Source organism: Hylobates moloch, unplaced genomic scaffold (genome assembly GCF_009828535.3).
Source record: "Hylobates moloch isolate HMO894 unplaced genomic scaffold, HMol_V3 SCAFFOLD_13, whole genome shotgun sequence".
Lineage (NCBI taxonomy): Eukaryota > Metazoa > Chordata > Mammalia > Primates > Hylobatidae > Hylobates > Hylobates moloch.
The window spans coordinates 27,489,363-27,512,850 of record NW_026652288.1 but is presented as its reverse complement, the minus strand read 5'-3'; the positions used below and the strand labels follow the sequence as shown (position 1 = coordinate 27,512,850).

General features: G+C 43.0%; 2 protein-coding genes across 8 annotated transcripts in view; one reads left to right on the top strand and one right to left on the bottom strand.

Annotated features, from left to right (window-relative positions):
• The window catches only part of BABAM2 (BRISC and BRCA1 A complex member 2), a 576,872-nt gene that overhangs the window by 539,465 nt on the left and 13,919 nt on the right, over positions 1–23,488 (bottom strand). The window lies entirely within an intron of this gene.
• The window catches only part of RBKS (ribokinase), a 110,404-nt gene that overhangs the window by 82,822 nt on the left and 4,094 nt on the right, over positions 1–23,488 (top strand). The window contains exon 9 of one of the 6 annotated variants that reach the window (XR_004251313.2): positions 2,793–2,869. The exons of 3 other annotated variants lie outside the window; for them this stretch is intronic. Coding sequence is in view for 2 of the 3 variants with exons in the window: in XM_032172585.2 (XP_032028476.1) it covers positions 9,145–9,201 (57 nt within the window). In the remaining variant the exon portion in view is untranslated. Of the gene's footprint in view, positions 1–2,792; positions 4,137–9,144; positions 9,321–23,488 lie in introns of those variants that run through there. 2 more of the 6 variants (XM_032172585.2, XM_058426959.1) reach the window with 2 other exon arrangements.

The window sequence follows — 23,488 nt, the reverse complement described above, 5'->3', positions numbered from 1 at the left end:
ACTTACTTTGATTTTGCACTCAACCCCTTGTTGATCCTTCTCTGTTCTCACCTATCTTAATGAAAGAAGGCTTTAGCCTCATAAACCTCATTCCAGATAGAAATACATAATTCAAGAGAAACACTGATGTCAAAGAAGAGAAGGCATACCAATTTGTGTCAGCATTTGCTGTAAATTAGAGAGGAGTACAGGGAGAGTTTAATGTAATGTAGAATTGGAATTAAAATAGAACCAATATTTAGGCAGTCCTCCGCCTCTTTTTTTCCCTGCTGTGACATGAAGGATTGACTTTCTCCCAGCTTAAGTACCTAATGTAGTTCATTTTTTTTCCTTTCTGCTGGAATTCCCCCCCACAAAATACTACATATTTATTTCTGGCATCCAAAATTAAATATTTTCACCTTTTCCATTCCAATCACAACCAAAAACTCAGGGTATGAAGAGTTGGAGTTTTCCCCCTCATCTTCCACACCTTTGCAGCATAGAAAGGACCTCTGGTGGCCAGGCACAGTACCTCATTCCTGGAATCCCAGTACTTTGGGAGGCCAAGACAAGAGGATCGCTTGAGCCCAGGAGTTGCTGGAGACCAGCCTGGGCAACATAGAGAGACCCCATCTCTACAAAAAAAATTTTTATAGCCAGGCACAGTGGTAAATGCCTGTAGTCCCAGCTACTCAGGAGGCTGAGTCGGGAGGATCGTTTGAGTCCAGGGAGGTCAAAGCTGCAGTGAGCCGTGATTGCACCACTGCACTCCAGCCTGGGTGACAGAGCGAGACCCTGTCTCAAAAAAAGAAAAAAAAGACCTCTGCCATGCCAGTGTAATCAGTTCAGCTGTTGTAAATAACTATTAATCCCTCCTTAATACAGTACTAATGTGGGTGTTACCTCCATGGTTTCTTTTTTTCCTAAGCTGAGAATAAAAGGTTGATAGTGAACATCTCACAATGTAAATTTGTGCAAGGTGTTTCTGTAACTTGTGAGAATTCTTTAGCACACATGCAAGAGTGTTCTTCCTTTTAAAGTGGTCACGTTGGGAAGCTTCACATTCAGACCACATGTTTTCAGAACCTTTTTGGAGCTCTTTATTTGAATTTCTGCCAGAGCCGATCTTGTTCTTTACAGTTGCCCATTGGTTTTGGCCAATGGTGGAGTTCCCTAGCTTGATCCCTCACCTTAATCATTAGACTTGGCTTTAAACAATTCACTCTTTCCAGAATTAAATTCCTTAGGATATGGTTCTCAAAATATAGCCCTAAAGCCAGCAGTATCGCCATCACTTGGGAAGTCATTAGAAACACACATCCCAGGCCCCACCTTATATTTAATTGATCAGAAACTTTGGGGATGGAGCCCAGCAGTAGGTGTTTTAACAAGCCCTCCAGGCGATTCCAGTGCATGCTCAAGTTTAAGAACCACTGACTGAGATGAAATGTGCCTCCATTGAGGATATTCAAAGATATGCTACAGATTTTGAAGGTACTGAAAGAGAAGTTTCAAAATATTTTTGAGCAAAGTTAGAATACATTTATGGCCTCCCCAGAGGACTGCTTTAATGGGGACTGGGCTTTAACCAGGGTGTTCCAGTTCTATCACCTAGCCATTTAACCTTGAGCAAGCTCTTACACTTGGTTTCTCATCCGGAAAATCAAAGACCCACCCTACCTACCTCACAGCATTGCGATGAAATTCAAATTTAATCACATCTGCAAACATGCCCTGTAAACCAGAAAGTGCTGTGGAAAAGTGAAAGTCATGTCACTCTGCAGGCAGAATTCTGGTAGCCTGAGCATTATGTCAGGGAAATGAGTGGGGCAAAGGCTTATATTTATCATTTCCCTGGCCAGATATACCTTTTTGTCTATATAATGGCCTTATGGATGTGTCTCAGATTCTGCCATTTCAGCCTACCAATTCATCTGGTATTGAGAGAGGAAAACCATTGCCTGATTAGTAGCTACAAAATGCTAGAAAAATATTAATATATCCATTTTCAGGTCGGTCCTGGTGGCTCACGCCTTTAATTCCAGCACTTTGGGAGGCCGAGGCGGGCGAATCGTTTGAGCCCAAAAGTTTGAGACCAGTGTGGGCAACATGGCAAAACCCTGACTCTACAAAAAAATACCAAAAAAATTAACCACCCATCTGTAGTCCCAGCTACTTGGGAGGCTGAAGTAGGAGGATCACTTGAGCCCAGGAGGTTGAGCCTACAGTGAGCTGAGATCGTGCCATTGCACTCCAGCCTGGGAAACAGAGTGAAACCCTGTCTCAAAAAAAAAAAAAAAAGGAAAGAAAAATATATCCATTTTTTGGCTGGGCATGGTGGCTCATGCCTGTAATCCCAGCACTTTGAGAGGCTGATGTGGGTGGATTACTTGAGGTCAGGAGTTTGAGACTAGCCTGACCTGTATGGTGAAACCCCGTCTCTACTAAAAATACAAAAATTTCCCAGACATGGTGGCGCACGCTTGTAATCCCAGCTACTCAGGAGGCTGAGGCAGGAGAATCGCTTGAACCCAGGAGGTAGAGGTTGCAGTGAGCTGAGATTGCACCACTGCACTCCAGCCTGGGCGACAGAGTGAGACTCAGTCTCAAAAAAATGAAAATAAAAAATACAAAAGAAAAAATATATCAATTTTCAAACTTGCTGTTTCCTACAAGGACCCAGGAAAGCTCGGAAATGAGCCATCAGGGCCAACTATGTTGTGTGGATACTGAAGCTCTCATGCCTGGAACATGGCACACACCAGCAGTGCAAGGGTCTGTCCTAAAAACATCATTTTATCCCTGTGCAGGGGTGTCTGGACCTTCAAGGAGGAAACTCAGTGCTCATTGCCACACATTAACCACTGCAGAGAGACCGAAAAGAAAAGCCCTCAAGAAAATCAGATCTGCGGAAACCAAGATTTACAGACCAAACCAGTTAATGCAAGTTTGTCCAACACAAATTTGTAAACTTTCTTAAAACGTTATGAGAATTTTTCTGCGATGTTTTTTAACCTCATCAGCTATCGTTAGTGTATTTTATGGCCCAAGACAATTCTTCTTCTAGTGTGGCCCAGAGAAGCCAAAAGATTAGACACCCCTGAATGTATCTGTGTTTGAGAAGAATGTGGATGGATTTTTACCTTAGAGATTAGCCTTTACAAACAACTTCATCATAGGATTCTTTTTTTTTTTTTTTTTAAGTCAAGGTCTCACTGTCACCCAGCTCACTGCAGCCTCAACTTCCTGGGCTTCAACAATCCTCCCACCTCAGCCTCCAGAGTACCTGGGACCACAGGTGTGCACCACCACACCTGGCTAAAGTTTTGCATTTTTTTGTAGAGACTAGGTTTTGCCATCTTCCCCAGGCTGATCTCAAACTCCTGAGCTCAAGCAATCCGCCAGCCTTGGCCTCCCAAAGTGCTGAGTTTACAGGCTTGAGCCACCGTGCCTGGCCAGGAATTCTTAAACAGCAAGCTCCTGGTACATTTATAATTTAATTTGAAAACTTTACAAACTCTTTAATGAACACTTCTGGGCAGGAAGGAAGCTAAACCTGTTGCCTCAGTGCTTATTGGAAATGAAGTTTCAATGGCACAGAACCACCTGGCCAACACCAACTTCACTTTTCACACAAAGTGCCAGCTAAAATCGAGATTAGGTGTGAGTATATTAATAATTGGTTAATTATGGTTACATTATTGGATAATTACGGAACAATAAGCTATTGGTTAATTATAGAATTAGAATATGAAATGATTTTGCTCAAAAATGTGTCCCCACTTAACAAATCTCTAGAGACAAAGTAGATAAGTGGTTCCTAGGCCTGGAGGGGGTGGGGAGGAATGGGGAGTGACTGTTACTGAGTATGAGGTTTCTTTCAAGGGAGATGAAGATTTCTAAAATTAGATTGTGGTGATGGTTGCTCAACTCTGTAACTATACTAAAGAACATTGAATTGTACACTTTAAATGGGTGTATTATATTTATATTAATTATATCTCAAAGCTGTTTTTTTAAATCCAATAGCTAATGAATTGTAGAGCCAAGACAAAAAAATTGTACCTATTTAAAAGATGGAAGCAAAAATAATATCAAAATTTTGCTGCATGCAGTTTAAAACTTGATTCATATGAAAGTGGTCATTTGAAATACATTAAGCCAGAAAATACTTGCTCTTTTTTTTTTTTTTTTTTTTTTTTGAGTCTTGCTCTGTCGCCCAGACTGGAGTGCGGTGGCACAATCTCAGCTTACAACAACCTCCACCTCCCAGGTTCAAGTGATTCTCCTGCCTCAGCCTCCCGAGTAGCTGGGATTACAGGTGCGGACAATCATGCCCTGCTAATTTTTGTACTTTTTTTGTGTGTAGATGGGGTTTCGCCATGTCAGTCAGGCTGGTCTCGAGCTCCTGACCTCAAGTGATCTGCCCACGTTGGCTTCCCAAAGTGCTGGGATTACAGGTGTGAGTCACCATACCTGGCCCCTGCACTGTCTTTTAATTGCAGAGTAATTAAAAAATGGATTATCTCAGACTAATAATTGACTTTTTTTTTTTTTGAGACAGAGTCTTGCTCTGTCACCCAGGATGGAGTGGCACAATCCAACAGGGGCACAATCTTGTCTCACTGCAACTTCCATCCCCTGACTCAATAAATCCTCCCACCTCTGCCTCCCAAGTAGGCGGGACTATAAGTATATGCCACCAAACCCAGCTAATTTTTGTATTTTCTGTAGACGCAGGGTCTCACCACGTTGTCCAGGCTTGTCTTGAACTCCTGGCCTCAACTGATCCTCCCGCCTCAGCCTCCCAAAGTGCTGGGATTACAGGCATGAGCCACCACACCTGGCTAATAATTGAAATTTAAATGTCAAAAATCAAGGTGGCTGGTAGTAGAAGGCAAAGTCATGGACATTTGCGACATAATGGTTTGTCATGTTCCCTACAGATTTCTTTAGAAAAAAATCAGCACTTACACAATAATGATAAGAAAACTGAACTCTCACTTGTCCTTCATGATGCTCATAAACTGACCTGGTTAGAGAAGGCTGTAAGGTTGAGGTTCAGGAAAGGATGTGATCTCATCCTTATGATAGAAATATGCACTGATAAGAGAAGTTAGAAAAATTCAGATTTTGGCCAGGTACAGTGGTACGTGCTTGTAATGCCAACACTTTGGGAAGCCAAGGCAGGAGGATCACTTGAGGCCAGGAGTTTGAGACCAGCCTGGGCAACAAAGAGAGACTCTGTCTCTATAAAAATATTTTTTAAAGAGAAAAGAAAGAAAAACAAAAATTCAGATTTGAGCTGTGGAACTGGGCTCTTTTGTAAGCAGCATTGTGCCTAATGGCATGTTCACAAACAGACCGCTCAGTCCTGTCTGCATAGGGGAGAACCTTTCCACTTTCCCACCTTGGGAAAGATAGGCCATGCCATAGGCCATGCCATGCGGGTTCTCATCTTCTTGTTAAATTCCTCACTCCAGGGGTTGAGTTTCCCCAGGACTCACTGGTGGCCATGGAGACTGTAAATGGAGGTAAACAGGAGAGGAACTGGCTGACAGAGGTAGGGATTTCTGGCTCAGTGAGGAAAGCAGGGAGGTATTAGCTTGCATTGAACTTAGAGTTGCTGCGCAGGGCTTCTTAACTCACTAGAAGTCCCTGACTGGGCCACTGGTAGTTCTTTGGGACAAGAGGTCCTGCTTCACTTTTTCTCAAACTTTGTTTTTCATCATCACCCCACACCAAGGAAACTTTTGAGACTTTTTTTTCCTAATCACCCTGCCTCTTCCCCCATGAAATTTTTATACCACGTACACACACACACACACACACACACACACACACACACACACACACACGTTCCTTGACCTACAATGGGATTACATTCAGATAAACTAACCGTAAACTGAAAATATGATTAATAGAAAATGCATTTAATACAGCTAACCTACTGCTATACTTGAGATGTTGTCCCTGCTAAATCTCATGTTGAATTGTAATCCCCAGTGTTGGAGCTGGGGTCTTGTGGGAGGTGACTGGATCACGGGGGTGGATTTCTCATGAATGGTTTAGCACCATCCCCTTGCCGCTGTCCTCAAAATAGTGAGTGAGTTCTCTCAAGATCTGGTTGTTTAAAAGTATGGCGGTGGGGCACAGTGGCTCATGTTTGTAATCCCAACACTTTGGGAGGCAAAGGCAGGTGGATCACCTGAGTTCAGGAGTTCAAGACCAGCATGGGCAACATAGCAAGACTCTGTCTCTAACAACAACAAAAAAATATGTATATATATATGTTTTATATATATATACACATACACATACACACTACTCAGGAAACTGAGACAGTGAGACAGGAGGCTGGCTTGTGCTCCGGAGGTTGAGGCTGCAGTAAGCCATGGGTGACAGAGTGAGACCCTGTGTCAAAAACAAAAGTGCGTGGCATCTTCCCTGTCACTCTCTTTTGCTCCTGCTCTCCCCATGTACAATGCCTGCTCCTGCTTCGCCCTCCACCATGAGTGAAAGCTCCCTGAGGCCTCCTCAGAAACCACACAGATGCCAGCACCATGCTTGTACAGCTGCAAAACTATGAGCCAGTTAAATCTCTTTTCTTTATAAATTAGCCAGCCTCAGGTATTTCTTTATAGCAATGCAAGAACTGCCTAACACACCTACCAAACATTATATTACAGTTTGTACTGAATGTGTATCACTTTCACACTGTCATAAACTTGAAAAATTGTAAGTCGAACCATCATAAGTTGGGATCGTGTGTGTGTGTGTGTGTGTGTGTGTGTGTGTGTGTGTGTGTGTGTTTGTGTGTGTATACTGTGGCCCTTTGGAGAGCATTTGTATAATATCTAAGGTTTTTTTCACGCACCCCCACCAAGAATGGATTTTGACCCCTTTCGGGGAGATACAGCCCCAGTTGGGAATGCACGCCCTGGATGAAATGAAGGCTGTAGGCAGGGCCATTCTGTTCACTCTGAGTGGCGAGGTTGATAACATGGAGTAAGTAGATCAGGCAGCCCTATATCCATCATTAATCAGGATAGGCCCTGACCTCAGGTTCTAGCACTGCCCTGCTAGAGGAACGTCCTCCAAAATCACATTGTTCCTGCACCATCTGTTCAGCCTGCCTGCCCCGTCCTCCAGCCTCTGCTACATCTCCTCTCCATAGGTGGCAGCCCTCTGCCCAGTGGCTGGCTAGCTGTGGTAGACAGTGGAATGCTCCATCAACTTGGCATTGCTGAGGATGTGCAGGCTGTCCCTGCCAGCAGTAACCCTGTTCCCATCCTGTCCTGCAGCCTTACCCGCCCCAGCTCTAGGCCTCTACCCAGAAGCCTCTCAATGTTCTCCCTCTCCACGTCCTCCCCAAATGAAAGCATGGGGAATGGATTTCAGAGACCCCAGCACACAATGGTGACCATGACTGGAACTCTCTGGAGCCTGGCATCCCTCATAAACAAGAGCCACAGGACACTGGCCTTCACCTCTTCCTGGCTCCAAGTGCATTCCTGGCCGCCCTTATCCTTCTACTCTGAGCTGGAAACATAAAGCCAGTCACAGCATAAACCCCTTGCCTCACAATCCTATGGATTGTGCCCTAGGATGGTGACCTTCTTTGTTTCTTAGAAGCCTTGTCTGGCCCCCTCTGACCTAGGTCATGGGCTTTCACTGCCAAAAACTTGAGCAACATAAGGGGCCGCTGAGATAATACCATCTTTGTCTGCCTCACCTTTGTTGAACACCTGCTCTGTGCCAAGCACTGTGCTAAGCCTTTTCACATACATTACTTAATTCAGTCTTCACAATGGCCCTATGAGTTAAGTTCCCATTGTACAGATAAATAAACCCACAGAAAAGCTGAGTAACTTGCCAGAGGTCACACAGCTAGTAAGTGGTGAAATCAGGACTTAAACCCAGGTCTGTCTGAAATCCAAACCATTTACTGCATTGTCCCAGTTGAAAAAAACATTTTCCAGTTGTATGAATAGAAATAAAAATGACACAAGACCTTTATTGCCAGTGAAAAGGCAGTGAATTTACCATTCTTAAAAGATGACAGAGCTGGCCAGGAGTGGTGGCTTGCACGTGTAGTCCCAGCTACTCAGGAGGCTGAAATGGGAGGATTGCTTGGGCCCAGGAGGTTGAGGCTGCAGTGAGCCGTGATCACGCCACTGTAACCCAACCTGGGTGACAGAGCAAGAGCCTGTCTCAAAAAAAAAAAAAAAAAAAAATACACAGCTAACAAAAAGGGGCAGAGGCAGGTTAAAACCAGGTACATATGACACCCATATCTCCTGCCTGTCAGTGATTAACCCTTGGAGGACAAAGAATGACTTTTATGTTCCCCGGCCCAGTCAGCTAGATACTCACGCCTCAGCCTCCTGCAGTCAAGAACAAGGCAGAAGCCCCATTTTTAGAACTTGGAAGCGAGCGCAGAGCAAGCCTGGCCCCCGGACCAGCCTAATATGAGCCATCTCAGCAGCTGGCGCAGCCCTCCTTGAAACACTCTCCCTTGAAGAAATTCTGACCTAAACCCAGTGCAGCCAGCAAGGCTGACCCTGTTGGTGGAATCTGGTGGCCCCAGTATGGTGGTGGGAGGTAGCAGAGACCCTGGTGGTTTACATTTGCCCTCTCTCCTTTTCCTGAACCCCTGGCAATATTCTTTTTTAAGAAATAATGCATTGACTTATGATTTAGTCATGTTTCATCCATTTGCTTTTCCCTGGCTTCTAAAACCACAAGCATGGCTGAGGAATTCATGTCCACAGTGTAGGCTCTGAATAGCTTTGTGTAGGGAGAGGTTTTGAAAAGAGAAGAAAGTGGCATCTACTTGTGAGATGGAATGCATGAAGACATCGGGGAGGAATGCACGCGCTGTAACTGTTAGGGTCCCTCGGCAGTTTGGGTAGTGACTCATTCAGCGTGGGTACGGATTCCTAACAAGTGAAGCTTGGTAGTGATGTCATTCTTGCAAGATTGTCTGGGATCTGTTAGAGCTGCCTGACAAGATCTTACCTTGGAGACTTTCATCACTTGGGGGTTTTTCCCAGCTATACTTCATACCCATCATTTCCTCCAACTTGTCCCCTTTTCTATCAACTGGAATTTGGCAAACCAGAACTTTCACGCATCTGTTCCATTGTCATCCTCCTACAGGGCGTTCCTGGGACAGTGTGTGCTCCTCACCTCATCGCTCAGCACCCATCCTCCTGACAGTTCTTGGCTCAGTCAGTGCCTACCTCAGCTACGGTCCAGGCCTTGCACTAGGTCTCAGGACACGGAGGTGATGAAGACAGGTGTCCTACCCTCAAGGGGAGGGCAGGGGGCAGCCAGAGGGCCTGAGACTGGTGGTTTCAGGGACAGCACTGTGGTTTGAACATAGTGCTAGGCAATAAATACGTGATGACCAAATTAATACCCAAGCTGAGTCTCCAAGAATGAGTATAGGAGTTAGTCTAGGGGAAAGTCCAAGCCAAGGTGTCTCCATGTACTGAGACCCGTAAGTGAATAGGAAGAAGTAAGTTCCTTAAGTGAATAGGAAGAAGTAAGAGATGAAACTGGAAAAGTGGTTTAGGGAACCTCGTGTGCCATGTTAAGAAGTTGACGCCACGGAGGCCACATGGACAGATTTGCAATAGTGTAGAGGATGGGCTGGAAGGGTCCAGACTGGAGGCAGGGAGACTGGCTAGGAAGTTAATGTGACCCTCTGAGGTGATGTGAACATTACTGGGGCAGTGGGGGTAGGGGTGGAGACGAGAGGACAGATTTGAGAAACATTTAGGATTTAAACTCGACAACTGGTGATTGATGAAGTATATGGGAAGATGCCCAGGAGACCCCCAGGTTTTCAGTGTGGAGGTGCCACAAGCTGAAAAGATAAGAAGAGGCCCATGTTAAGGCAGAGTTTTGAGTTCATTTCGGCCGTGTTGAGTTAGAGTTGCCTGCAAGAAACATGAGCCAGGTTAAGCAGGCTCACAGGTGGTTAGATACACAAATCCAAAGACAGAGGAGAGTCTGGGCTAAAGATACTGATTTAGGACCCATTCTATTGATAGCAGCTGAAACTGTATGGCTACATACACCCCAACTTCCTTTCCTGATCCATGTCTGTTTATCTAGGACTTTGGTGCCTACATGACCATTTTTCTGTCTGTCCCCATGCTGTCATGATGTGGGATGACTTCAGTGCCATGAGGATGAACCATTACCAAGTCTCATAGCTCCTAGATGTCCTCTACTCCGGTGACTCTTCACCTCCACTCCACTGCAGCCTCCCACTCCCATGACAACCTCCAGGACATTGCTAGTACCTCCTTGGAACCACTTCAATTCTCCAGTAAAACCTCACATCCTCCTCTCTGAGCAACCCCTGGCTTTCACCTCTTGTACGCCGTTCCCACTTGTCTTAGTTCCCTGTACTTTCTCCTTGCCTGTTGACCCTCTCCTGACCTCTCTTCTTTCCTGATCCAGGTCAGACTCTCTGATTGTTCATCTGAAATATTCTTTCTTGAAACCTTTGATTCCTTTGTACCCCTGCTCCTCCCCCACACCTGCCCAGGACAACGCTAGTTCATGTTCTCTGCTCCTGCCACAAGCACACAGAGGAAAATGGACCCCCCATGCAGTGGAGCCTCACTGGAGCTTCACAGCCTTCCCTCTTCCATCCCTGTATTTCTTCATCACTATGGAAAACATAAGCCTTCCCATGGGGAAATGGGAAAATGTGGGCAGTCTCTTTCCCCCAAAATAGCTTCTCCATCTGCTCTGCTGCTGAATTCCTGCACAGATGACCTTGGTACAAATCTCAACTGCCATTTACCACCTTTTCTTTACACTGGGCAAGAGATTTAACCTTGAATCTCAGTTTCCTCAGCATAAAATAAGGATGGCCCAGGGTTGCTGCTGGCGTCTGTGACACTCTGTGCAAATTATTGTAGAAGAAGCTGCCCCTCTCGATAGGCACACAGCTTGGTGAGCTGGCCATGGCCCACAGCCCACTCTCAGCCCTCAGCTGGGCACCCTTGCGCAATGCCACTTTGCCTAATCAGACACCGCAGCCCCAAATAAGCCTACCTCCCCTGGGTTCTAATGAAAACAAAGGCCATAACCTGGAAAGCACTCAGCAGAGAGCCTGACTCTGAGCAGAGCCTCACAACAAAAGCTATCGCAGACCAGCAGACTCAGATTAACATGGAAGTGTGCTCTGCTGGGGATGTCACACATTTATGCCAGCTCCACAGCGTTTATTGGAGAGCAGAGCCTTAAGAAGCAGGGACAGGAGTCGGGTACCTTCAGTGAAGGAACTAACCCATGGCCATAGTCAAGGGCCCAGGCAGGCAAGGGACAATGGGAGGGAGAGGGGAGTGAGGCAGCTATGGACAGACAGGATTGTCTGAAACGGAGGGGAAGGGAAATAAGAAACCAGCCTCCCTATGGCAACATTGCCTCGAGCTCTAGCAGCAGAGGCTGCCCACCCAGACCCACACCCAGCTCCAGGAGCTGCCTCAGGGGCTCCTGCCTCTCAGATTCTCCCCTTGGGGTCATCTCACCAGCTGCTCATGAGTGTCATCTCTCACCAGCCCTGCAAAGTCCTCAACCCTCCCACCGGCACCCTCCCACCCCCACTAGAAGGCTCAGGTATTCCATGGGGCCAGTTTTCCTGTCCTTGCGCTTCCCTGATTCCCCAGCTTCCTCCATGGGCACCACTAGAACTCAGAACCCAGAAGTGTCAAGGACCTCAGGAAGGCAGGGGTTTCAGATGCCACACCCATTCTATAAGAGCAGCTCTTCCTTAAGAGGAAATCACTGTGAGAAGGCAAAGGGTAGTAGCCACATGGGTATTATATTGAAGGAAGATGAATTATTCCATCACCCCTTTTGGCACAAAAATAATTTTCAGTAAAAGGTTAAAACCATCATGTTGTATCAATGAGAACTATTTCATTATTCCAAGAATGATTGATTGGAAAGTACTTGACTTACAGGAAAATCACAGTGATACAATACAGCTCCTACTTTTAAAGCACTTTCCATTTAAAAAAAAATCATACCAGTGTATAAAAATAGTTACACTGAAGATGTGAATCAACAGCCAAGTAATTTATTGGCACTTGAAAGCTTTGTGGTATAAATAGATTCAACAATGAGAATATCAAGTAACTCTGGGCCGTGGCAACCTAACCTTCATTTTCACTAACACAAAAGAAAGTCACATGTAGTTCAGCAAGGGCCATCTGGTCACCTTAGAAGAGATCATGGGAAGAGAAGAACATGATAGAGCCAGGACCAATAAGTCAGGTCAACTCAAAGCAAGGGACAAGGCAGCAGGAGAAAAAGAGGGGACAGAGAAGTAGTCCCTGCCCTAAAGAGAGTTCATATTGTCCCATAGCGAAGGCTTGTACAGAAAACGTTCAGCACAATGAACTCAAGTCCTAAGAGAAACACAAAGGGATTACAGGATGTCAGAAGGGAGGGAGACTCTTTTCAGCTTGGTTTCCTTCCTTTTTCCGTCCCTCTTTGCCTGCTTGCCCCAAACCTTCACTGGGTGGTGGAACAGGATGAGAGCAGGAATCACTGGGTCTGGGTACAAAGTGCAGCTCTGCCATTTACCTGCTCTGGTAAATGACTGGTAAATGACTTACAAATGACTGGATGTTTCTGAGACTCAATTCCCTCAAGTTTCAGTGGCAGGGGAGTGCAGGGTCAGTGTGAAGATGAAATGAGGTCAATGTTGTGTGTGTGTGTATATAAATACCCAGCTTTGCTGCCTCTTGATGAGGAGCAAACAGTAAAAGTTCACTCTCTTCCTTACCCTTCCACTCCTCTGTAAAGAGTACAAGGCCTTTTCTTCCCCTTTTATGTTTAAATTTCAAAGAGTTTTTCCATCGTTAGATGTAATCTGACTTTTCAGATCAGCCTTCTTTTCTTTGACCCGAAGGCCCCTGTCAGCCAGGAGCCTCCCTGCTTCTTTGTGGTTCGGGGCTCAGTAGTCCAACTGCTGCCCTCTTGGTGCAGAGAAACACAGAACCCCTGCATCTCACATCTGGTGAGAAGGTGGAGACTGGGGCAACTGAGAGACCGTCCATCAGCAAGCATTATTTGAACACACAGTACTTTTAAGGGATTGTAAAACTCTAAGGAGTCAGCAGGGAAAGACATGGACAAGATTTCCCACCTCTCATAAGAGTTTAACACATGGAGATTGCCTCTGTCATGGTTCTTGGTTGAAAACAGAAGAAACCAGTGGTGGTCTTGGCATAGGGCACTGGATACCATCACGACAGGGCTGCCACTAACATCCCAGGCCTCAGCTTTTTGTTTTTTGGCAATCACTGTCACAGCTAAAAAGTGTTCCTCCCAGGCTGGGCATAGTGGCTCACACCTGTAATCCCAGCACTTTGGGAGGCCGAGGCAGGCGGATCACCCAAGGTCAGGAGTTTGAGACCAGCCTGGCCAACATGTTGAAACCCTGTCTCTACTAAAAATACAAAAATTAGCCGGGCCTGGTGACACACGCTTGTAATCCCAGCCACTTGGGAGGCTGAGGCAGGAGAATTGCTTGAACCCAGGAGGCAGAGGTTGCAGTGAGCCGAGATCGCGCTATTGCACTACAGCCTGGGCAACAAGAGCGAAAACTCCAGCTCAAAAAAAAAAAAAAAAGAAAAAAAAAGAAAGTGTTCCTCCCGGTGCTCTCATTGTTTCATGGGGGTGTCATTGTCTAGTTCATGGTTACAATGGAAACTGCCTCAATGAGGTGGGTATTCCCAAGTGTGGGAAAGAGCTTCACTTCAGTCTACCCCGACTTGTAGCAGATGTCCACTTAATTAAAAAGAAAGAGAGAAATCATTCAGGGGTAGAAATTGGCCCATTTGCAAATTCACAAAGAGTGACTGATATTGATTTCTTTCTCACACTTGGGATTTTTAAAACTTCTTTATTATTATTATTATTATTATTTTTTTTTTTTTTTTGGGGGGGACAGAATTTCACTCTTGTTGCCCAGGCTGGAGTGCAGTGGCGCAATCTCAGCTCACCACAACCTCCGCCTCCCAGGTTCAAGCGATTGATTCTCCTGCCTCAGCCTCCCAAGTAGCTGGGATTACAGGCATGCGCCACCATGCCTGGCTAATTTTGTATTTAGTAGAGATGGGGTTTCTCCATGTTGGTCAGGCTGGTCTTGAACTCCCAACCTCAGGTGATCCGCCAGCCTTGGCCTCCCAAAGTGCTGGGATTATAGGCGTGAGCCACCGTGCCCAGCCCCCAAAACTTCTTTAATAAAATTTTTTACTTTTAAAAAGTAAAACTTACAGAAATGTTGCAGTAGTCCCATATACTCTTCACCTAGTTTCCCCAATATTAGCATTTTGCCACATTTGTTTTATTGCTTTCTCTCAAAATACATCAATATCATCCTTTTCTCGATTTGAGAGTAAGTCACAGACATCATGATTCTACCTCTTAATACTTCAGGATATGTCTCCTGAAAAAAAGGACATAACAAAAATACAATATAATTATCAAATTCAAGAAGTTTTACATGGAGATAATCTTATATGTACAGTCTAATAATGTCCCAATAGTGGTTTTTTATCATTTTTGGTTCAGGATCCAATCCAAGACTATGTGTTGCTTTAGTCTCCTTGAATATGGAACAGGTTCTTAAACTATGTTGTCTTTCATGACACTGATATTTTTTGAACAGCACAAGCTCATTGTTTTGTAGAATATATGTCAATTTAGGTCTGTCTTATGCATTTGAGGCAGGAATACTACATCCGTGACCTTGTGTCCTTCTCCAGGCCCCACATCAGGGAGCAGTGGTGTCAGTTTGTCTTCTTATTGGTGATGCTACTGTTGGTCACTTGGTAAAGGTGGTGCCTACCAGGTTTCTCAAGTGTACAATTACTCTTTTTGTCCCTGTAATTAATACATAATCTGTGGGGGGATTATTTATAACTTGTAAATATCCTACCCTCATCCTACCTTTACTCAGCAGTGTTAATGCCCCCATTGATGATTCCTCCCTGAATCAGACAGCACTATGATAGTTGCAAAATAGTGACTTTTTAAAGGTTTTTACTAGCTGGCATTTACTGTAAGGAAGAATTTTTCTTTCTCCAGTATATTTATTTATTTTATATCAGTATAGACTTGTGGATTCTTAATAACATTTAATGTGACTGTTAACAATTTATCTATTTTCAGAATCCTTTAAGTAAATTGCTTTTGCATTTTGTGGGTGAGTCAACCTAATTGCAACCAGAGCTCTTTCTTGATGTGGATTTGGCCATTTAATCTATACTCCACTCTATACCAAGGCAAACAGGAAATAGAATGCTGACCTTTTATAGGAATTTTTGGGTTAAGCACATAGGTTGTTGAAGTGTTTCGAGTAACTTTGGCAAAATGAGGTACTCTGGGAAGATATCATAAAGGAGCAGGGCCTTCTAAAGAAAGACAGCAAAGGGTTTTGAATGAAGGCCCAAAAAGGTAAAGAAGACTGGTAGGATCAATGGCTTCTAAACTAGACACAGAGAAAGGGGGACTTCGCAAGGCAAGAAGGAGTGGGAGAAGGGCAGAGCGTGAACCAGCAGTGAAGTGAACATGCCCAGTCTGCGTGGAGGGTGTGCAAAAAAGCAAGGGAGGTCAAGCGAGGAAGTGAAAAAATAAATGAAGAAATGACATTTAAGAGTTCTGTTCATTGATTTTAGGTAAAAAGATTGAGCACCAAGGGATGGTAGATTCAGTGGAAACAAAGCCATCAACTTTTAATTAGGGAAAAGACTAGAAATGCTTTTGGTCAGAAAGGAAAGAACTAACAGTTGTTTAGCTTTTATTTTTTAATTTCTCTCTTCTATTGAATGTTGAGCTGTTTTTTAATGTTCACAAAATCCTTATGAGAGAGATGTTAATAACTTCATTTTATATATAAGAAAACAAAGTCACAGAGAATTTACATTAATTTCCCCAATGTCCTAAAGCTAGTAAGTGGTGAGGCCAAGATTCACACACAGGTCTATCTTACTCCAAAGCCCAGGCTGCCAGAAGAAAGAAATCTTTAGACTGGAAGAGCAGAGGTGGAATTGGAGCTTTCAATATAAGGACAAATAACTTCCCATATGCCAATCAAAACTCTTAAGCATGGCCCACAGTAAATCTCAATAATTATCTCAACCACGCACTTTGGAGTAAATCAATAGTAAACCCAGGAAATAACTTTCAAGGTTTTCAAACCTGACATTCCTGTATAACTCAATACACATACCCACCCCTCTGCCTTTTTAAAAAATCAGTTGTATTAGATATAATTTTTATACAATAAGATTTTACCCATTTTCAGTGCATGATTCAATGAGTTTTGATGAATGTATACAGTCATTTAATCACCACTATAATCATAACCTAGAGTATTTTCATCACCCCAGAAAGTTCCTGTGCAGTCCCTTTGCAGTCAGTACTCCCCAGCCCCTGGCCTGCTTTCTGTTGCCACATTTTTACCTTTTCTAGGATTTCATATAAATGAATTGATATTAGTTGGGGTTCACCAGAGAAATCAGACCAAGAAGAGAGATGTATATGTGTATATGTATATGTATATGTATATGTATATGTATATGTATATGTATATATGTATATGTATATGTAGTGTATGTGTGTGTGTGTGTGTGTGTGTAGATTTATTATGGGAATTGACATGTGCGGTTATGGAAGCCAAGAAGGCCCAAGATCTGCAAGATGGAGAACTAGGAAAGCCAGTGGTACAATTTAGTCTGAGGTCAAAGGCCTGAGATCCCAGTTAGTGTGCTGAGGGAGAGGGGAGAACATAGATGTCCTAGCTCAAGGAGAGAGAGAAAGAATTTGCCCTTCTGCCTTTTAGTTCCATCCACGCCCTCAACAGATTAGAAGATGCCTGCCCACATTGGTGAGGACCAATCTTCTTTACTCAGTCTACAAATTAAAATGACAGTCTCTTCCAGAAACACTGTCACAGACATAGAAACATTATTTCTGTTAAACAGAAATAATGTTTAGCCAGCTATGTGGGCATCATTCAACCTAGTCAAGTTAACACATAAAATTCACCATCACAAAAATCATACAATATGACATGTAGTCTTTTGTGCCTGACTTCTCCCACTTAGCATAATTCTTTTGAGATTCATCCATGCTGTTTTATCAGCAGTTCTTTCCATTTTATTGCTAAGTAGTATTGCCTTGTCTGGATGTGCCACAGTTTGTTTATCCATTCATCAGTTCTACAACATCTGGATTGTTTCCAGTTTCGAGTGATTATAAGTAATGCTGCTGTAAACATTCACATATAGGTCTTTACATGGATATATACTTTCATTTCTTTTGGATAAATAGATAGGAATAGAATTGCTGGGTTTTATAAATACATGTTTAACATTATTAGGAAACTGCCAAACTATTTTCCAAAGTGTCTGTATCATTTTGCATTCCCACAAGCAATGAATAAGACTTCTCGTATCTCCACATTTACACCAACCATTGGTACTTTCAGCTTTAAACATTTTAGTCTTTGTACTAGGTATATAATGCCATCTCACTGTGTTTTGAATTTGCATTTCCCTAGTGTCTGATGATATTGAGCATCTTTACATATACTTATTTGGCATATGCATGATGCAGCTTCTTTGATGAAGCTTCTGTTCAAATCTCTTGCCCATTTTTATTGGGTTGTTGGTCTTATTGGGTTGTATTATTGAGTTATAACAGTACTTTACCAGATACATGTTTTGCAAATATTTTATCCCAGTCCATGGCTTATCTTTTGATATTCTTTTGAAGGGCAAAGGCTTTAAATTTTGACAAATTTCAGTTTATCAGGTTTTTTAATCTTTGTGCTTTTGGTGTCCTAAGAAATTGGCCTAGCACAAGGTTACAGCTTTTCTCCTGTCTTCTTCTGGAAGTTTGTTGTTTCAACTCTTACATTTAGGTTTGTGACCCATTTTGAGTTAATTGTTGTCTATGGTGTGAGATAAGGGTTTGTGTTCTTGCATATGGATATCCATTTGTCCCAGAACCATTTGTTTAAAAGACTGCCCTTTCCTCCATTGAATTACTGGATACAGGTTGAGTTTCCCTAATCCAAAATCCACAATCCAAAATGCTTCAAAATCATGAGCCAGGTGCAGTGTCATCCCTGTAATCACACTTGTAATCTCAGCACTTCGAGAGACCAAGGCAGGTAGGTCCCTTGAACCTAGGAGTTCAAGACCAGCCTGGGCAACATGGTGAAACCCCATCTCTCTCTCTGTCTCTGTCTCTCTCTCTCTCTCTCTCTCTCTATATATATATATATATACACACACACACACACACACATACATACACACATACACACACACACACACTAAAAAAATTAGCTGGCCCGGCATGGTGGTTCACGGCTGTAATCCCAGCACTTTGGGAGGGCGTGGCAGGCGGATCACGCAGTCAGGAGCTCGAGACCAGCCTGGCCAATATGGTGAAATCTCATCTCTACTAAAAATATAAAAATTAGCCAGGCGTGGTGGCAGATGCCTGTAATCCCAGCTACTTGGGAGGCTGGGGCAGGAGAACTGCTTGAACTCAGGAGGCAGAAGTTACAGTGAGTCAAGATAGCACCATTGCACTCCAGCCTGGGCTACAGAGTGAGACTCTGACTCCAAAAAAAAAAAAAGGCCAGGTGTGGTGGCACACATCTATACTCCAAGCTACTTGGGAGGCTGAAGTGGGAGGATTGCTTGAACTCAGGAGGTGGAGGTTACAGTGAGCCAAGATCATGCCACCACACTCCAGCCTGGGCAACAGAGTGAGACCCTGTCTCAAAAAAAAGCTTCAAAATCTGAAATTTTTTCAGTGCCAACCTGACCCTCAAAAGAAATGTTCATTGGAGTATATTGGATTTCAAATTTTTGGATAAGAGATACTCAACCAGTGAGTATAATGCAAATATTCCAAAAATCCAAAAAAAAAATCTGAAATACAAAACATCTCTGGTCCCATGTATTTCAGATAAGGGATACTCAACCTATACCTTTGTTGGAAATCAGTTGACCATATATTTGTGGGTCTGTATCTGGACTCTTCTATCAGGTTATCGAGTGAGCTACGTGTCTATCCTTATGTCAGTATCTCTGTGTCTAATTACTGCAGCTTATGGTAAGCCTGGAAACTTTGTTCTTTTTCAAAACTGTTTTGGCTATTCTAGGTTATTTCCATTTACATATACATTTTAAAATCAGTTTATTAATTTACAATAATTGCCAGCTGGGATTTTTGTTGGAATTGCATTAATCTATATATCAATTTGGGGAGAATTGATCTCTTAAGAATATTGAGTTTTCCCATCCTTGAAACTCTCACCATTTATTTTTCTTTAATTTTTCTTTTACTTTCCATAGCAATAGTGGATAGATCTTACACATATTCAGTTAAATTTAGCCTTAAATACTTCATTTTTAAAATGCTGTTGCAAATGTTTTGATAACTTTGAGTTCTTGTTCATTGCCAACATATAGAAATACGATTGGTTTTTTTCACTCTGTTACCCAGGCTGGAGTGCAGTGATGCGATCTTGGCTCACTGCAAGCTTCACCTCCCAGGTTCACACCATTCACCTGCCTCAGCCTCCCGAGTAGCTGGGACTACAGGCACCTGCCACCATGCCTGGCTAATTTTTTTTGTATTTTTAGTAGAGATGAGGTTTCACTATGTTAGCCAGGATGGTCTCGATCTCCTGACGTTGTTATCCACCCGTCTCGGCCTCCGAAAGTGCTGGGATTACAGGCGTGAGCCACCCTGCCCGGCCACAATTGGTTTTTTATAGTGACCTTGTGTCCTGTTACCTTGCTAAACCTACTATTTCTAGTAGCTTTTTGGCTGGACTTCTTAGGATTTTCTACATAGGTCACTATGTCATCTACAAAGAAAAAATGTTTTACTTCTTCCTTTTCAATCTGTATGCCTTTTCTTTCTTTTTTTTCCCCTGTCCTTTTGCACTGGCTAGGCAATCCAGTACAATATTGAGTAGAAGTAGTGAGAACAGACATCTTTGTTCCCAATATTAGGGAGGAAGCATTCAGTCTTTCTGGTTGAGTATGATGTTAGCTATAGATTTTTCATAAATGCTCTTTATCAAGAAGATCAGGTTACACCTTCTTTCTAAATTTGCTGAACTTTTATCATGAATGAATGTAGAATTTTGTCATATGCTTTTTCAGCTCCTGTTGATATAATCATAAGGTTTTTAATATTACTGAATTACATTGATTTTTTAAAATGTTAAACCAATCTTGCATTCCTGGGATAAATTCTACTTGGTCATGATGCATTATCATATATTTTTTATATATATATATACACACATATATTTAATTTGCTTTAAAAAGTTAAGGTTTTTACATCTATATTCACAAAAGGTATTGATCTTTTTTGTTTTCTTGCAATGTCATGGTCTGGTTTTGGTATCATGGTGACACTAGCATTATAAAGTGTTTCCTTGGCTCTTCTATTTTCTTAAAGAATTTGTGTAGAATTAGGATTACTTCTTACTTAAATGTTTGCAAGGATTATCCAGCGAAGCCATCTAGTCTAGAGTTTTCTTTGTTGGGAACCCCTTATTTTTAATATAGGAAGGACTTATCTTCTATTCTCTGTCAACACAGTGTGTGGGCCAGGCACAGTGGCTCGTACCTGTAATCCCAGCACTTTGGGAGGCCAAGGCTGGGGGATCCCCTGAGCCCAGGAGTTTGAGACCCGCTTGGGCAACATGGGAAGATCCCGGCTATTTATTTGTTTTGTTTGTTTGTTTGGACAGGATCTCACTCTTTTGCCCAGGCTGGAGTGCAGTGACATGATCACGGCTCACTGCAGGCTTGACATCCCTGGGCTCAGGTGATCCTCCTGCCTCAATCTCCCAGATAGCTAGGACTACAGGCACACACCACAATGCCCAGCTAATTTTTATGTTTTTTATAGAGACAGGGCTTCGCGACGTTGCCCAGGCTGGTCTTGCTCCCAATGTGCTGGGATTACAGACGTGAGCCACCATGCCTGGCCAACCTCATCTCTACAAAAAATAAAAAGATTAGCTGGGTATGGTGGTGCACACCTGTGGTCCCAGCTACTCAAGAGGCTGAGGTGGAAGGATTGCTTGAGCCTGGGAGATCAAGGCATCAGTGAGCTATGATTATGCTACTGCACTCCATCCTGGGTGACAGAGCGAGACCATATCCTAAAAGAAAGAAAGAAAAAAGCAACACATGATGTAGCCCTGAGAATGAAGGGTAATCAAGTTGTGAGAATCGTTGCTGCCTAAATAATGCTTCCAGCACACACAGTTCCACCGAGCCCTGTGTTTCCCTGGCCTTGGCTGTAGTGGAAAGGAATTTAACTGATTTTAAGAGTGTTTTCAGGTGTAGGTACAATATTTTTTAAATTTTTTTTTCCCAGCTAAACTGAGACGGAGTCTCACTCTGTCGCCCAGATGGGAGTGCAGTGGCACAGTCTTGGCTCACTGCAACTTCCACCTCCTGGGTTCAAGCAGTTCTCTGCCTCAGCCTCCCGAGTAGCTGGGATTACAGGCACCCACCACCACACCCAGCTAATTTTTTGTATTTTTAGTAGAGACAGGGTTTCACCATCTTGGCCAGGCTGGTGTTGAACTCCTGACCTCGTGATCCACCCGCCTCGGCCTCCCAAAGTGCTGGGATTACAGGCATGAGCCACCGCGCCCAGCCATGTTTTTTAAACTTTCTAAAAAACTTGTCTGCAGCCAAAAAATACCCTGCTAGCTAACAGAGGGGTAGGTAGACCTGATTTCTATCAGCAATGCCAGAATGTCTCCTTTCCACCTTGTGCCTCTACTCTGGTCAGGGTGTAAGGTAGGGAGGCACAGAGGCCTGGCTAACCTATTCATACTTTTATTATCTTAAACTTTTTTGGAAAAATATTATAAGCTTATAGCAAATCAAACAATATAAAAGTATATAAAGAAAAAAAGACCACTGTCCCTGTACCTTGCACATAAGAAAACCAAATATTCACAGTTTGATACATATCCTTCATTTTTCTCTATATTCTTTAAAAAAATACACATATGCTCATATAGATAGGTATTTGTCTTTTTTCATTCTTTTATTTCTTTTCCCCCAAATGGGATCATGGACGCTGAAACCTCCTTTTTTGACTTAACTAATTGACATTTCTCCAAGTATGTGCTTCTATTGCTAGACTTTTCTTGTTAATAGCTGCGTACTTTTCCATAATAAGAGTTTATTCATCCTCACAGGAAGGGGAACATCACATTCCGGGTACTGTTGTGGGGTGGGGGGTGGAGGGGGCGGGGACAGCATTAGGAGATATACCTAATGCTAAATGACGAGCTAATGGGTGCAGGAAATCAACATGGCACATGGATACATATGTAACAAACCTGCACATTGTGCACATGTACCCTAAAACCTAAAGTATAATTAAAAAAAAAAAAAAAAACACACACACACATAAAAAAAAGAGTTTATTCATCCTATTTGATAGACAATCAGATGGTTTCCAGTGTTTTGCCTTTGAAAATAATGCAGGAATAAGCATCTTTGTACCTATATTCCTATATTACAGGAGCTTTTCCTTCTGTAGGAGATTCCCAGGAGCAGGATTGAAATTGTTGAATCAAAGAGCGTTACACATTTTCTTTCTTTTTTTTTTTTTGAGATGGAGTCTCACTCTGTCGCCCAGGCTGGAGTGCAGTGGTGTGATCTCGGCTCACTGCAACCTCCATCTCCCAGGTTTAAGCAGTTCTCTGCCTCAGCCTCCCAAGTAGTTGGGATTACAGGCACGTGCCACCACGCCCGGCTAATTTTTGTACTTTTAGTACGGACAGGGTTTCACCATCTTGGTCAGGCTGGTCTTGAACTCCTGACCTCGTGATCCACCTGCCTCAGCCTCCCAAAGTGCTGGGATTACAAGCATGAGCCATGGCGCCCGGCCGAGCGTTACACATTTTCTAGTCATTGACCATCTTTTCATATGTTTATTACTTACTGACGATATACATTTCCTTTTCTGAAATTGCAGGCCTATATCTTTATACATGTTTATCCTACATTTGTCTTTTTCCTAGCAGTTTGAAGATGTTCTTTGAATACTGAGGATATGTTACATGTATTGCAAGGATTTTCACCAAATCTGTACTTATTCACTTGGCTTTATTTATAGTATCTTTGGACATACAATTTTTAAAATATGTTTATAAAATTAAAAACCTGTTTTTTCGTTATGTCTTTTTGTGTTTACTGACTTGCTCATGTTTTCCCTGTCTGGGGTTATACAAAAATATTCATCAAAATTTTCATCTTACTATTTTACTGTTTTGTTTTTTACATTCAAGACTTTAGCTGGAATTTAATTTTGTATGTAATGTAAGGAGGAGTCAAGACTTGGCATCTGGGAGTTTGCCATAACTCTTCATATCTTGTGGCATTTTCCATGTTTT